Consider the following 15600-nt stretch of genomic DNA (forward strand, 5'->3'; position numbering starts at 1 on the left):
TTCGGCCGACCCCTGCAACCTCCACGACCCCCCCCCCCCTTGGCCTGCAGGAGGCCCCGCGAGTGTGGCTCACCGCATCTCGACGGCGTTGAGCCACACGGAGCGGCGGGCCGCCTCCGAGCCGGAGCTGAGCAGCGACTCGTCAAACTCCGAGGACGAGGATACGGCAGTGGCGCCGGTGGCGGCCGTGCAGGACAGCAGTGGCAGTGATAACGGTAACATTTGGGGGGTGAGATGGGAGGGGTTTGAGCTTCGTGGTTCGTGGGTGGCGTCCGCCCCAGTTCGAGATGTTGACTACCTCGCCTGGAATACAGGAGGTCGTGGGTTTGATCCTGACCATGACGCCTGTATATTTGGAGTTTGCGTGTCTCTCTCCGTGGTCGTGTGGGTTTGTGTCCGGGTGCTCCTCCGGTTTTTCTCTCCACATTTAGAATCAACATGCGTTTAGAGTATTTGGCTGCGATAAATTTCCACGTGATGAGCGAGCCACTTCGTTCGACTATCATTTGTGGCCAGGTCACTTCTGAAAAATAAACTTTATAGCCCAGTGGCCCTTACCTGGTAAAATAAAAAAAAAAGTTTAGTTTTGTTTTATTTGAGTTTAACCCTGCGGTAGGTATTGATCGTGCAATGTTGTGTTCCGTCTGTTTCGTGGCAAACGTTAAAAGACCCCGCGACGTAGTTTGGAAACAATTCCGGCCATCGTGTGCCCGAGTTACAGGGGTCTAAATTGACCAGATTAGATGTTTATAAAGAGTAAAGGTGCAGCCCTGCAATTGCTCGCTCATGCCACTAGTGGGCAGAGGGAAACTCCATTCAAGGGAGCTCTAGAGGGACCCTCTGTAGACGGTGTTTTATCTACTCATCAACGCTCGATCAGATAATTTTGGAAGAGGTGGGAGCCCCCGCACTTTACCCTGGCATATTCCTGAACCGGGAAATCCGTGCACTGCCACATCGCCTCCTGCTGGCGGATGAATGCTCACCCTCTGACTGGTGCTGCAGCATCCCCCCCCCCCCCCCCCCAACCCTTGTGCCACACGCTTGGGGACATTTTCACCGTGCGCATTGATTTTTGTTTGTTTGTCGCAGGTGCGATTGGACCAGACGGCAAGACCGACGCTGAAGCCGATGACAATGCCGAGGAAAGTGGGGACGGGGACCACGAAGCGGCAGTGAAAGATTTGGACGCCAAAGACGTTGCCTCTGAATGGGAAGCGGAAACATCCGCTGTCGGTCGGGAGGTAGCCACTGTTGCCACTGAAGACGACTCGCTAGCGACCAAAGGAATGAAAAACGACGACAATCAAGGTGCTAACGATGTGACCAACGAAGGTGAAGTGTCTCAGCGAACACCGAGAGATGAGCCTGAAGCTCCAGCGGAGACATCAGATGTCATGGATGCAGGAGGATTGGGAGTCACAGACGCAGATCTAAAGGAGGATACTAAGGCCCAGGATGGAGCTCTGGCAGAGGCTGAGGACAGAGCTCCATCACAGGTTCAAAATGTAGGTTCAGAGGAAAAAGCAGAGGTCGAAAATTATTTATTAGAGGAAGCAGAGGCCCAGGATGGAGCTGTAGTAGAAGTAGCAGAGGCCCAGGATGGAGCTGTAGTAGAAGAAGTAGAGGTCCAGGATGGAGTTGCAGTGGAGGAAGCAGACGCCCAGGATGGAGCTGCAGAAGAGGAAGCAGAGGCACAGGATGGAGCTGTAGTAGAAGAAGCAGAGGCACAGGATGGAGCTGCAGAAGAAGAAGCAGAGGCACAGGATGGAGCTGTAGTAGAAGAAGCAGAGGCCCAAGATGGAGCTCTAGTTGAGGAAGCAGAGGCACAGGATGGAGCTGTAGTAGAAGAAGCAGAGGCCCAAGATGGAGCTGCAGTGGAGGAAGCAGATGCCCAGGATGGAGCTGCAGTAAAAGAAGCAGAGGTCCAGGATGGAGTTGAAGCAAAGGCCCAGGATGGAGCTGAAGCAGAGGAAGCAAAGGCACAGGATGGAGCTGCAGTAGAAGAAGCAGAGGCCCAAGGTGGAGCTCCAATAGAAGAAGCTGAAGCACAGGATGGAGCTCTAGGAGAGGAAACCGATACACAGGATGGAGCTTCAACTGAGGCATCAGAGGCCCAGGGTGGACCTCTAACAGAGGAAACTGAGGCCCATGACAAAGCACCAGTAGAGGAAGCAGAGGCCAAGGATGGGGTTCCAACTGATAAATTCAAGGTCCAGGATGGAGCTCCAACAGAAGAAGCAGAGGCTCAGAGTGGAGCTCCATCAGGGGAAGCAGAGGACGAGGATGGGGCTTCATCACAAAAAGTAGAGGCCCAGGACAGAGCTTCATCAGAGGAAGCAGAGGCACAAGATGGAGCTCCAGTAGCAGAAGCAGAGGCCCAGGATGGAGCTCCACCAGATGAAATAAAGTTTCAGAGTGGAGTTGAAACAGAGGAAACAGAAGTCCAGTGTGAAGCTCCATCAGCGGAAGTGGAGGCCCAGGATGAAACTTCAGCAGAGAAACATGAAAATACTATTTCAGACAAAGCAATGGATGGTGATGTTAAGCATCAAGCTCATGGTGTTCAGTGTCCAGGAGAAGAAGCCCCACAGGCAGACAATGGGTTTCAAGATAAAGATCTGATTGAGGCAGTGGCAAATATTGAAAATGGAGTGACCAGCATGGCTCATACTGAAGATTCGGTGGCAGCACAAGAAGACGAGAACAAAGGCGAAGGTGCGACGGACACTCTTTCTCAACAACAACAAGAAGGACTCAATAGTGTCCAGGAGTCTCCAGCAGAGGTAGGGCTAGATACCCATGATGAGTCTCCATGTAACGGACAAGGTGACCACGAAGGAACTGCGGAACAAGAACAGAGGGAAGATCGGAATCCTGAGACCAAGCCTAATAGCGAGGAGTTGGAGAGAGATGAAAAGAAGCCACCCAAGTTGTGGAAAAAGTTGAGCCAGCGAGTGCTGAGTTTTAACGAGCATCAAGACGGAGAAGCGGCGATGGATGAACGAGGAGATCAGAAACCTGACCCTGACAAACAGGCCAAGGTCAAACAGGCCAAGGTCCAGGGTGATGTCGACACGAAGGAAATCGAAGCTGCTGTGGAGAAGGTCGTATCAGCGCAAGAAAAAACACCGGTGGACAAATCCAGGGATGTTGTGAGAGCAATCGTCAGGAACGAGGCAGCTGAAGAGAACACCGAGCCTGGTGATGCACGTCCGGACGATGGAGACCACGCCAGAGCAGACGACGAATCGGATGGAAGCGTGGTTAAGGCTGAGGCATCGCAGCAAGTGGCTGAGGCTCAGAAAAATGATCTGGGGGATGCTGTTGAACCTGGTGACACTTTGCAAGCGGGCGAGAACACGGACGCACACGGCGCGTCTCAATCGGGGCCCGGCGACAGCGAGGATTGCGACGCGGACCCAGAGGAAGGCACGAAGCGCAGCAGCGGGTCAACAGCCGAGGATCTCGACGGCAAAGGGCATCCTCGCAACAAGGTGGGCGACGGTCACGAGGGAGGAACCGAGAAGAGCAACGCGGCTTCTAGAAACGGCGAAGGCGACGGTGAAGCCGACGGGAATAAAAAGCCCCGGCTCTGGAAGCAGCTGAGCAAGCGGGTCCTGAGCTGGTCGGAGCAGCAGAATGGATCTTCCCCGATGGAGGAGGCAGAAATGGGAGGCAAGAGAGAGGAGGGACCTCACGGCGGCGCCGAGACCCACGGCGGAGCGGACAATCGTGGCGGAGAGCTCCAGTGTGGAGCTTCGACGGAGGAAGCAGTGGTTCACCAGGGATCGTGTCGCGAGCGTGAACAGCGGCCCGGGGAAGAGGCTGCTCGAGTTGGGGACGTCAAAGCCCCCACTGGAGACACGGAGACGGGAGAGGACGAGACCTTGTCGGGCGAGGCGGGCGAGGGCAGAGGCGACAGCAATGGCGTGAATTTGGACCTCGTGGCGTCCGATGATAAACCGGCAGAGTCAGAGGATAATCCAGCAACTTAGCCAAAGCTGAAGGGTGGATTGACCTGCTGTACTAGCGGCTGTGAGACAATCTGCTCGTGCAGGACTGGTAAAGACGAGTAGATCGGACAACCTTTCAGCAATAAGGTCACGATTAATGCGGCGGATCGAATCGCGAGCGCTGTTGTGCGTGTGGATGTCTGGGACAGCGGAGAGTCTTGAGCAGCACGTGATATTGTGGAGGGGCGCACATTCCCACAGCCTCAATGTAAAACTCCGCGAGTGGGATGAGACCGTCAAGAGCAGACTTTGGAGTTCATGAGGCATCAACTCCTCAACGGCCGCACGATCTTGAAGGAGGCAGAAAGTGGTGTGATGGCATCAGCCGCATAATCTCTTCAATTAATCTTGAGGGTCTTTACAGCCACTGAATGGAGCTGCATCTAAGCGGGTGTACATGAGAGTTGGGGGGACGACGACACTGATGTTGCTTAGGGGGACACGGCCCCCTAGACTCCCCCCTAACCCCCGTTACCACCCCGGAGAAATGATCACTGGTGCGGGAACCTGCTGAATGTGTTGTTAGAATCTTGGGAGGACGTTTGACCTCGGCAGCTCAAAGTTGACGGAGATCAACTGAGCCCATTGTGTGTGTGTGTGTGTTACAGGCGTTTGAAACAATCGGAGAGAGTGGGGTAACAATAGGAGTCGTTAATCAAGAGGTCAGAAAGAGATGCGGCCGAATGGCTCAAGGGTTCAAATCACTGAGCCGGTGCTGCTGAGATCTTGGATTTGAATCTTGGCTTCCGCTGACTGTGACTCAAGTGTAGTGAGTCGATGGCGTCAGCCTGGTCTCTCTTTCTGTCTCCCTGTATCTGTGTTGTGTTTGTGTCTGTCTTGCTGTGTCTCTTTGTATTTGTCTCTCGATATTGCTGTATATCTCCGTGTATATGTGTCCTTCTTGCTGGGCGTGAATGTATCCGCCATCTGTGTGTGTGTCTTCTCTGTTTCTGTCTCTCTGCCTCTCTTTATGAGTTTCTATGTCTCTGTGTCTCCGCGTCTATCGCTGCATCTATTTCCATGCCTCTATCTATCGGTGTATCTATCCATGTCTCTGCATCCAGGGCAACATCTTCCCATTGTCAGCACAGCTGAGACAGCCGTTTCTCAGATCAGCTTTCGAACTTCCAAGTTTTATCTGCCTGGTTCCACCCCGCATTAAAGGCCGTGACACGCTCGGGAAATATCGTCTGCCAGTGGCTGAATAATTAAGAAAGCGACAAAGTCCATCTCGAGATTTTTATCCTCAGCGTGGAGATGAATTCATCGAGTCACCACTCTAATATGCTGGTAGTGGCTTCATCATGAGCACTCTCTCACACAGAGACCCATATACTCACTCACAGACCCATAGACTCACGGAGAAACCCACAGACTCGCAGGAGAAGCCCATAGATTCACATTGAGGTCCACTGAGACAATGCAATATGCTGGCAGTGGCTTCTATGTGCTTTCCCACATAAAGACCCATATATATAGACATTACCTGTAGACGCATATAGATACCCATAGACTTACATAGAGACCCGGGGGTTATTTAGCCCAACTTCATCACGCTAATCACCACCGGTTAATGAAGGTGGGGAGCATAGAGGCTCGAAAATAGTACAGTACAACAATGTACGCTGCTGCACTGCCCTCTGCTGGCAACGTCGCCCTGTCCGCAACCTATAACACCTGTGTGTGTGGCACTGCAGTCGCCCGTGCAAGCACGATGTGGGCTCCACCCCGCTCATCACTTTCCGAGGTCTGGCGAGATGGGGCACATTCCGGGCGATCTGACCACACGGGCTGAACACTTTGGGTCTCCCCCCTGCCCCCCCCCCCCGCCCCCGGTTAGTTGTACCTGCACGCCTCGCGTGACATGAAAGGCGAGGAGGAGGTGGTGGTGGAGTGAAATTCCCTTCTCAACCGGGAGTCAGAGCCCCACCAACTGCATTGCTTAGCACGGTTGGCTACGTGCGGTGCGAAAGAAGTCAAACAGACGTGCAACTACATTGATTGCTTCCAGGCTTGTGTCGTCGTCGTCGTCATCGTTGTCACTGTGGACTCTACTTGAAGTGAGCGAGTCGCGCCGAATGGACGCGACTTGGACAGCGAAGCGAGCTACTGCTACTGCTGCTGCTGTTGCAACTGCTGCTGCTGTTGCTGCTGCAACTGCTACCTCTGCTACTGCTGCTGCTGCGACTGCTGCTGCTGCGTATGCGACAATGAATGTCCGCGGTTTCCAGGGTCTCCCAGCCCTCAATGGCCAAGTTCGCCTTTCCGTGCTCGCCAATTTCCCGGGCGGATACGAATGAAGTTACGACACGCTGCTCGAGCCTGATGATTGCTAAAACGGTGCGTTCTTTGTGCGCTGCAATAGCCGGATCTAAATGTGCGTGCTTTGCTGCGTCCCACAGGAAGCAAGCACTGTGGCGTGCGAGTCACAATTGATGTTTTCGTTAGGCCACTTACTGATTCTGGCCTAAATGCTTGTGGTAAAGCCCTCCAACTACCCAACAGAGCCAAATAAATCGCATTGTCTCGCGTACGAGCGTTTCAGTGCGCCAAATATTGAGTCAGCTCACCGGCAAGTTGCAAAAACAATTGTCACGGCTAACTTTAGCAATTGGATAGCAATCGGTAGAGTCCGTGGCCCAACATAAAACTTAATTGCGAAACATTGGCTGCGAAAACCAACGTGCTAAATACTTTCTTGTGTGTGTGTTATGTTTCACGTGACACAAAGAACGCCAATTTATATTAACCTGGAACAAACTGAACACAATCGTCAATAACACTGTGGCCTTAAAATAAAAAAATGACAAAAGCGACGTTTCGGGAAAAGCCCAAAGAGAGGCCCAAAGAGACGAGTGGATAATAATCGCGATATACTGCACTTATCTACACCATGGGGGGCTGATAAGAATGATATTTTAAGATATATTCTCTGATGACCATGTTTTATATTCATCTTCTTGGTTCTTTCTGTAAAGTCACGTAGAAGGGAAATAAAGAATAATAAAAATTAAACATAAAACATAAGAATTGTTTAATTATGTTTTATAATTTTATTTAAAAAAATTATTATTTTATTATTTCCCTTCTACGTGACTTTACCGAAAGAACTAAGAAGATTAATCTCTGCAGTCACGAAAGCTTTAAATCGAAATGTTTTAAAATTGCCATAATCAATTGAATCTCGAGATTTCTCGCGCGCGCGTGCGTGCGCACGCGGAACGCGTTTAGCAATCATCAGGCGCACGCGGCGCGTCACGTCTTCGTTTGTATGCCGACGAACGCGGCAGAGAAGCGGACCGTGTGGGTGGGCTGCTATGACTCGGGTGTCGGGGGGGGGGGGACAAAAACACCCACCCGGGCCCGAAACAAGCGGCGTGATGTGTGCAGCGCGAGCCACGCGGGGTTGACGGTGGCACTGTGGAGCGCGTCGCGGGCGTCTCTTGGCGCGGGGAGTATTTGCTCAACGGCTTTGACTGTACCGTGAACGTGTGAATGTGTCCGTGCGTATTCACGACTCTGCAACCACCGCTTGCAGAGCCGTGCCGAGGGTCCCCGGGGCGAGCGACCGCACCGGGGCCCCGCGCTTTGGAGCTGGGGGGGGGGGGGGGTCGCCTCGTTTGGACGTCACGGTGTGAGAGGTGATACTCCCCGTTGAGTTTGAAGGCGTCGGAGGGCCACACACGGTGGCATTTGCCTCCCCCTCCCCTATCCCCTACCCCCTTATGGACGGCCCTGCATCCATGACATCCTCAGAGACGGTGGCGTAGCGTGGCGGGCGCGGGGCACGGGTGCAGGTGCTAGGAATTCGAGTGGGGCTGCCCCCACTCCCCGCTTCCTGCCTAATCCCGCCCGGCCTACTCGGAGCGCCGTGCCCCCAGGGTGCAGTTGCACCGCCTGAGCACCGCCATAGCTACGCCGCCGTCTAGAGGCACCAAATAGGAATTGATTACACTGGTCAACAACAAAAAAACATTTTTTTTCTGGCCTGGACTGTTGCAGCTGTTTTAGACTAATTTCAGGGTCCTGATTCCGAATCTGATCTCAGATTTGCTCTATCACATCTCATTGTTATGCTATCGGCATACCCCATTTTGATTGATTTTACCCGAAATTAACTCTGTTACTTATGATTGCAAGTTGTTGCGAGTCAGTGATTGCTTTAGTGTTAAAATATGGTGCTGTATTTTTAGGATAGTGTGTTTATAATATATTTTATGTAGATATCCACATTTATTTAATATTTTTCTTCTACAGTTTTTCATGAAAATGCAATATTTGATATCTCAAAAACCTGATGTGATAGACAAAAACTGATGCCAAATTTGGAATCAGCACCCCAAAAGTACCTTCAAACCGTTTCAATACCTTATGCCAGAAAAAGTGTGTTGACCAGTGTTATTGACTTGGAGAAATATTGCATTTGATTTTAAATTATTGTTATCATTACTGCTACTACTACTATTGATGTGTTATTAATCTCATACGGTAATGTATTTATCCAGAAAAGGTCTAAATACGGGGTTCCCTGCAGCATTTGGGAAGTTTGATGAATTCCGTTGTAATGAGAATGTGATTAGCAGTTGCGCAGATTAATATAATTACTGATGCTGTCAAATTATTCATGATTCATATTAATAGTGAGTCTATTAGCTACACGTATATAATTAAGCACACTATATGAACATATAATTGCAAGAACAAAATATGACGTCATACAATGTTGGGAACAAAACCGTTTTGCTGGCTGGCTGTCCGGCTGGAGGGCGGGACGGAAGGTCACGTCCAAAGGACGTGGGAGCTGCTTGTACAATAAAATATTCTCATGAAGTTGAACTTGATTTTCAGTGCATAGTCGCTCTACTGCTGGATGAACGCCCCCTCCACGCCGTATCGGGCATGGGGGATGTTTGACAACACCTCACCATGCTGATCAGTGCGGGTTGATGTAGGCAGGGGGGAGAGGCGGGGGTGGGGATCCGACCGCCCCCAGTTCAGATATCAACTCGCCTTGGCCGAAGATTGAACTCGGGTCGCCGGTTTCGTAGCGCTGTGCGCTAACCACTGCGCCATCGCTCCCCCTTAAACACCGATAATACCCTAGCACACAGCAACAATGCTCTGACATTTGTACTGTTAATCTGAGCGCCTTATTAAAAGACTACAATAGCAATCATCCTCAGCTATGATCTATCCACTGCTGGATGGAGTCCTTCCCGTAGCGACGCTAATGCCTAACGCGGTCCTACGTTGTAGCAATCCCCGATGGTGGAAACAACGATGGTGATGGTTGCTGGGGTTAGATTGGACATCGTATCTAGGTCAACTGTGTTTGTGTTTTTGTTTCGGCACCGACAGCAATAGAGACCCATGACCTTGTCAACATGTGTGTGGACAAAGGGAAACACAATCTAGCTCCCCTTGAACAGGGCGCGAGAGCGCAGACAGGGATGCGAGATGAATCCCCGTGCAATAATTGGTGTGATTTGAGAGCCGGCCTCCAGGGCGCTCTGTGCGTGTGTCTGTGTGTGTATGTGTGTATGGGGGGAGCGGTGGCGCAGTGGTTAGCGCATTGCCCTACTAACCCGGAGACCCGAATTTGATCGATTCTCATTCATGCCCAACATCGGTGATGAATATCTGAACCGGTCCTGGGCCTCCGCTAGGTCGACTCAGCCTCCAATGAGTACTTGGTGCGATGTGTAGTAAACATCAGCACTGGGGAGACAAAGGCGGCCGGTTGTTGTGCAAGTCACTCACTCCCTCTTGTGCCGTGTCGGCCTTCATAGGTGCTCGCTAACAGCACTTGGCCCAAAAGTCTGTTAAGGCTATATTGGGGATCTTTGTATTTTTAGGGAACGGTGGCGCAGTGTGTTAGCACACTGCACTACGAACCCGGCCACCAGAGTTCGATTGATTCCCATTCACAACCAACAACAGTGGCTGCGAATATATTTGAACCGGTCCCGGGCCTACCTACCCCTAAGTCGACTCAGCCTTAAAAAATGAGTCACCTGGTGGTGCGGTGTGCATTAAACATCAGCACTGGGGAGACAAAGGGGGCCGGGCGTGGGGTGTTGGCCGCACCTTCCGTTCGTGTGCGGTGCGCCAACTTTCATAGTTTGCTCGCAAACAGTACTTGCCCTAACAGTCTGTTGAAGGCTATACGGGGGCTCTTTATCTTTGTGAAGAGGTTGTTGGCCTCCAACTGTCAACGGTGATTTTCTCAAAGGGCCCTCCATGTGTGTATGACATTCCACCCTAACAGGGGCATTTATATTAACGTAAACTAAACATTCCACGCAAACTCATCATCAGCTTGCTACCATCCTCATTCTGTCCCACGTGATTTTTGGATGATTAATGCACACGGTGTGTGTTCATTGTGAGAACGATAATGATGACAATTATAATAATTTGAAACATATTTAGCAATGTGTATGAAAATGCATTTTCTGTTGTAAGTGTATACTGTATGTGATTTTGGATCAAAACAAAATAAAGATATTGGGAGCATATATGAGCACAATTCAGATCTGTGTTTCCACGTCTACACCGTACTCGATGAGGAAAAGGTTTGCTGGCTGGATGGATGGCCGGCTGGAGGGAAGGACGGACGGGCGGCAACAGCTATCGGACGTGCGGCCTGCTATAGTTTAAATAAATAAAAACGTATTTAATTCCAGCATCAGCATTCTGGCCTGCAAGACCGATTTATCCAGCAGCATTTGTTTACTCAGTCAAACTCTGGACCGGTTTCGACATTTCGGGTCTCATCAGCAGAGCCAAGCTTTGTGAAATAAAATGTTGGATTGCCACACGCTATTGGCTAGAAGCACTCCGTCGAAATATGAACGACGTTACCACGACTCCGAGGGGACCTGTTCAAATGCTGCTTGGGGGTTGACACAGCCCATCATCCCTCCGGGGTCGATACAATGATTTCCACTTTTTGTGGAAGTCCGGTGTGATTGTCCTATGGAAAGCCTCGGCCCTGCCGTACGAATGTGGAAATTCCACAACGAGCTCAGGCCTGCAGACGCCAGATGAGCACCACCCCCTCTTTCGAGCCGCAGCGAAATCGCAGAGGCCCTCGGTTGTGACTGGGCGAGAAGAACAACTTTCTGCACGAAGCCACCAGGCGGCAGTGTAGCAACGCCTCACAAAGCCAAAACACAAACACGCATCATCCCAATTACCTCCCTCGGCCGAGCCTCCACTCATTTGCTTCACCGAGCCGTCGCCGCGAACATTCGAGCTCCCGCACGCCAGTTGATTTCATCGCTCCATCTCCGCGGCGCGCGTGTCCTCGCGGGCTGCGTTACTTCCCTTTCGTGTGTCCCACCGCTCGTGACACACTCGGCGCACCGTGCCACCTTTACCTGTCCCAGAGACCCCGCGGTGACGTCACTTGCAGCCCGTGCCGTTACGTCACAAACACCGGCGGCAGCGTGCTCCTCTTTGTCTCGCAGTGCAATCTCTCTCAACGCTCTTCAGATGATTTTGTTTCAAATTCCATTTACTTCGTCAAATAAATGAATTTAAATTTGCACGTATAAAGAAATGAAACAAAGTTCGTGCCTCCCCAGCCACATTTCGACACATGTCCACAGATGTTTTTTTTTTTAATACACTAATAATATTGATAATTTCTTGTCCAGGAAAGCTTTACCGAGTCCCAAGGCTCCTGCACATGTGAGGGCCCTGCATTTGGATGTTTGGCCCAATGTTTCTTTTGAATCCCCCCCCCTCCCACCCTTCCTCCCGCTCCATTGTGTACAGAGCGCGTTATGTCACCCGATCTCCAACCCCGCCCCCACTCCCCGGTCGAACGAGGGGGCAGTAACGCGGCCCGTGGCCCTGACTGACGGCGCGCGACACCTCCTCGCGTGACATCGCAGCGCCTCCACGCCACCTGTGAACCCGAGAGGGCCTGCTGATGAGCAAGCCAGACACCGGAGCCCCCGTCGCGGTTTCGAGGCTGACAAATGACACAAATATAATCAGTCACGCTCTGGCACATCTGACTTCACATCCCGCATCCCAATCATCATCATCATCAGGAGCAGCAACAGCCATGGTCAATTCACTGCTAGATCAAAGTCTCCGCAAATCAGTTGATTTCATCGCTCCATCTCCGCTGTGCACGTGCTCTCGGATGAGCTCATTTTCCGGTTGTTATTCGTAACCATCGGCCATCGTGCCCTCCTGGCCCTCTAGGCTCGAGCCGTGATGTGTCGTCGTCCTGCCCAAGCTTCACTCAAAATTTTCCGCAACTTTCGCACGGTGCGTAGTCAACCGCGCTAACCGTCGGCGCGGGATCGTGTCTTCAGCCAGCGCATGCTCATCAACCCCCATGTTTCTGTTTAGTTATCTCGATGTAATTCCCAGCATGCAGAGAGCAATCCATGCTTCTTTGTGCACTTTTTCAGTTTTTGTTTGTCTTGTCACATGACACCCTACGGATGGAACTTAATCACAAATCAAACCAACTCCTCGCATTTGTCACGGACAATGCGCGATTTTTTGAACGGCTCTTTCAGTTCAGCGCTGGATGAAAACCCTCCCATCTAATCTAACAAAACAAAACCCCGATTACTTGTAAATAGCGGCGTATTCCATGCAATTTGCGTCTCAGAATCGCTGATGAGGAACCACAGGCACAGGCCTGGAGGCCTGAGCCGACGCTACCAATAATTGCTTCTGCAGTTCTTTACATATGAAGATGTTTTCAGTCAATCAGTGAGCGTTCATTATACACGCGGGAGGCAAACCGGTGCACCCGGCGAAAACCCGCGCGTGCGAGGGGACAACCCTCTATGCCGTACTGCAGGGGACAGCGGATATCGGTCCGCACTTCGCTGTGCCGCGTTCATCCGGCGAGCCGGGGGCTATGGACACCTCGTCGATGCGCACCGGGAATTGAGTCTCGCAACGTCGGTCTCATTCGTAACCCCCACGCGCCCGCGGGGGTCTGTCGTTCGGGGGTCATTAGACCGGTACTTGGCCACGCCGTGGATTGGCCTCAGTGCGGCCACAGCGCTCCCCACCGGACAGAGGCCACAGACCGCGGTACGCAACTTTCCTCGAGTGGGAACGGGTTGGGGGGGGGGGTGAGGTGGGGGCATCCCCGATGGGTGTCGCGCGCGCCACGGGAGCTCGCGTTTCGACTCACGAGGCTGGGTCCGGGCAGTGGGCAACGTGACACCCCCATCATCCCCTGCGCTCACGGTGCGGGGATGGCCGTGGCGTGACGGCTGGGCATGCTGTGCGCCGCGCAGGGACAACGAGGGGAGCAGCCACCGCCTCCGTTGCTCGAGCACAAACACGGCGGCCGCGAGAGACTCATCGCTCGCCACTCGATTTGTTTTATTTGTTTGTTAAAAATATATATATTTTTTTGCGCGACAATTAAGGAGGGCTGCATCTCGCTCTGCCCGACTCTGACACCACGGAGGGCACCGGCTAAGAGTGCAGAGTCCCCGGACGCGTTTGGAGTCCAAGTTTAGTTCGGGTTTACACGTTGGCGAAAATCCCGATGTCCGTAGTCGAACAAAAACAAGGGATAGGCGTTGCGGAGGTTGGATAGAATTACCGTGTGAATAATTACTGCGGTTGTTATTTTTTTTTGCCAGCGTGAAAAAGTAAGCGATATTAATATATTTGGGACGTGGAGTATCTGCTTCCGAACGAACACGTCGTTAGGAGAATGACAGGTAAGCTCTGTTAAAGACTCACTTCAAACATTGTACGTGTATCTATTTTGAAAAGCATTGTGGTGATTGGTGACGATGATGGAAGCTCTGATTATGTTCTAGATGTACTAATGAGCTGAAATTTGGCACACATGTAAGTCAAGTTTTTTACATATTTGCACCGAATATGTTCCGGGTCCCTGGTATAGTGGAGCAAGTAGGCACATGACTCTTAGCTGCAGACATAGCCAGAGGTGGCGAGATATTAACTACCTCGCCCGGTGTGCAGGAGGTCGTGGGCTCGATCCCGACCCTGACGCCTGCTGTGTATGTGGAGTTTGCGTGTTTCTCTCCCCGTGGTCGCGTGGATTTTTCTACAGTTTCTCCGGGATTTTCCCTCCACATTTAGAACTTGTATTTAGAGTATTTGGCTGCTATAATTTGCCACGTGATGAACCACTTCGTTGGGCTATCATTTGTGGCCAGGTCGCTTCTGAAAATAAGCTACGTAGCTCAGTGCGCCGTACCTGGTAAAATAATGATTGTAGTCAAAATACTAGTATCACTCGATGTGGTGTACCGGTTGCAGACAGATTTTATGGGCCACCCAGGAGAGAACAGACTTTAATTAACTGTTTTGTTAAGCACTTGCACATGTACGATCCACATAATTTCTTTTTCAGATGACATTTAAAAATTTAAAGAAATTTTACTCAAGACGAATGAGATCAATTACGTTTTTGTTTTGTTTACGTATGCTAAAGAAGGTAGCTGTCATTTTAATAAAACAGTTTTACAATTAATTTCAAAAGACAATTCATGCGTGCATGCATTAACGTTAATGGTAGTCAGAACATGCATGAAATAACCCTACGTGATGCGTCAAAATAAATATAATAGCCCGGGAAATAAAAGGTGCTTCTAAAAATGTTAACACCTACATGGAACTATCGTTTTTAACGGAAAAATAAAGGATAATACACTATAACATCATAACAAATGTCTGTTAATAGCTTCAAAAAGTTAAAGAGTTTCCACGTGTTCGCCATCGTTGTCAACGCGTGCCTGGAATCTTCTCCAGGTGGTCTCCAGAGCCCGGAGACGCATTCCTTGCGGAATTGTTGCAAATTCTCAGACGTGTTAACATTGTTTTGAAGCACCCTGTATATTTGGTACGACGTCACCTCACCGGAGAATCTTGCAGAGGGGATTGCCCAAAACAACTTGGACCCAACTCACGGCGCGCGTACCATGGAGGACACAGTGGCTCTCAAGATCATCATTAATTCACCGGCCGCTCTCTTCATTATTAACGGGCACGGCACACAACCCGATCGTTCCGTGTTTTGTCCAACTCGGCGAAAAGGTTACCGCGCGCCTTGAGTGCAAACAACCAAAAACCAAAACGCCACGGACGATGTTGCAGCTTGCAGCAGCCCCCCCTCCCCCCCGGGACCGGCCCTGTGGCGCAGTGGCATGGAAAGGAATCGCACGGCGCGCGCGTGCCACGAGGTGGCCGTTGTGAACGCAGCAATCCCACCCAGCCAGTGGTGGATGAGCCGGGTAGACCACCACAGCGAGCCCCAAACCAATAATCGATGTCTACCGCTACGTGTCGAACAACTCTGACGACGACGACGACGATGATGATCGTGGTTTGTCTCTGTGGGTGGCTCCTCTGGGCCTGCTGTCACTACCAGCGTCGACGGCGGGGTTCCTCACCCCCCTGCTATCCCTCGTGGCTCTGGTCGTGCACGGCGGCGTTGGAGCGCAGACCTGCTCGCCCCAGTGCTCCATCTGCCTCCCGGACGTCACCGTGTGCCACGGACTCAGCCGGGTCATAGGTGCAGCCCCTCGCCCCCCCCCCCAAACACAAAGATCCCTCACCC

The 15600-nt window shown here is 51.5% G+C and overlaps 1 protein-coding gene and 1 long non-coding RNA gene across 3 annotated transcripts in view; one reads left to right on the forward strand and one right to left on the reverse strand.

Annotated features, from left to right (window-relative positions):
- LOC133341732 (glutamate-rich protein 3-like) overlaps positions 1-7001 on the forward strand; it is a 38381-nt gene extending 31380 nt beyond the window's left edge. For both annotated transcript variants that reach the window (XM_061550388.1, XM_061550389.1), the window contains exons 13-14: positions 51-215; positions 1093-7001. In XM_061550388.1, the coding sequence (XP_061406372.1) occupies positions 51-215; positions 1093-3998 (3071 nt within the window). In that variant the 3' untranslated portion in view covers positions 3999-7001. The remainder of the gene's footprint in view (positions 1-50; positions 216-1092) is intronic.
- The window catches only part of LOC133341735 (uncharacterized), a 30731-nt gene extending 19409 nt beyond the window's left edge, over positions 1-11322 (reverse strand). Inside the window, exon 1 of the long non-coding RNA XR_009755058.1 lies at positions 11216-11322. This is a non-coding gene — a long non-coding RNA (uncharacterized LOC133341735). The remainder of the gene's footprint in view (positions 1-11215) is intronic.
- Positions 11323-15600: the final 4278 nt, after the last annotated feature.

This window comes from Lethenteron reissneri, chromosome 12 (assembly GCF_015708825.2).
Source record: "Lethenteron reissneri isolate LAM-NWPU_2019-01 chromosome 12, ASM1570882v1, whole genome shotgun sequence".
NCBI classification, from domain to species: domain Eukaryota; kingdom Metazoa; phylum Chordata; class Hyperoartia; order Petromyzontiformes; family Petromyzontidae; genus Lethenteron; species Lethenteron reissneri.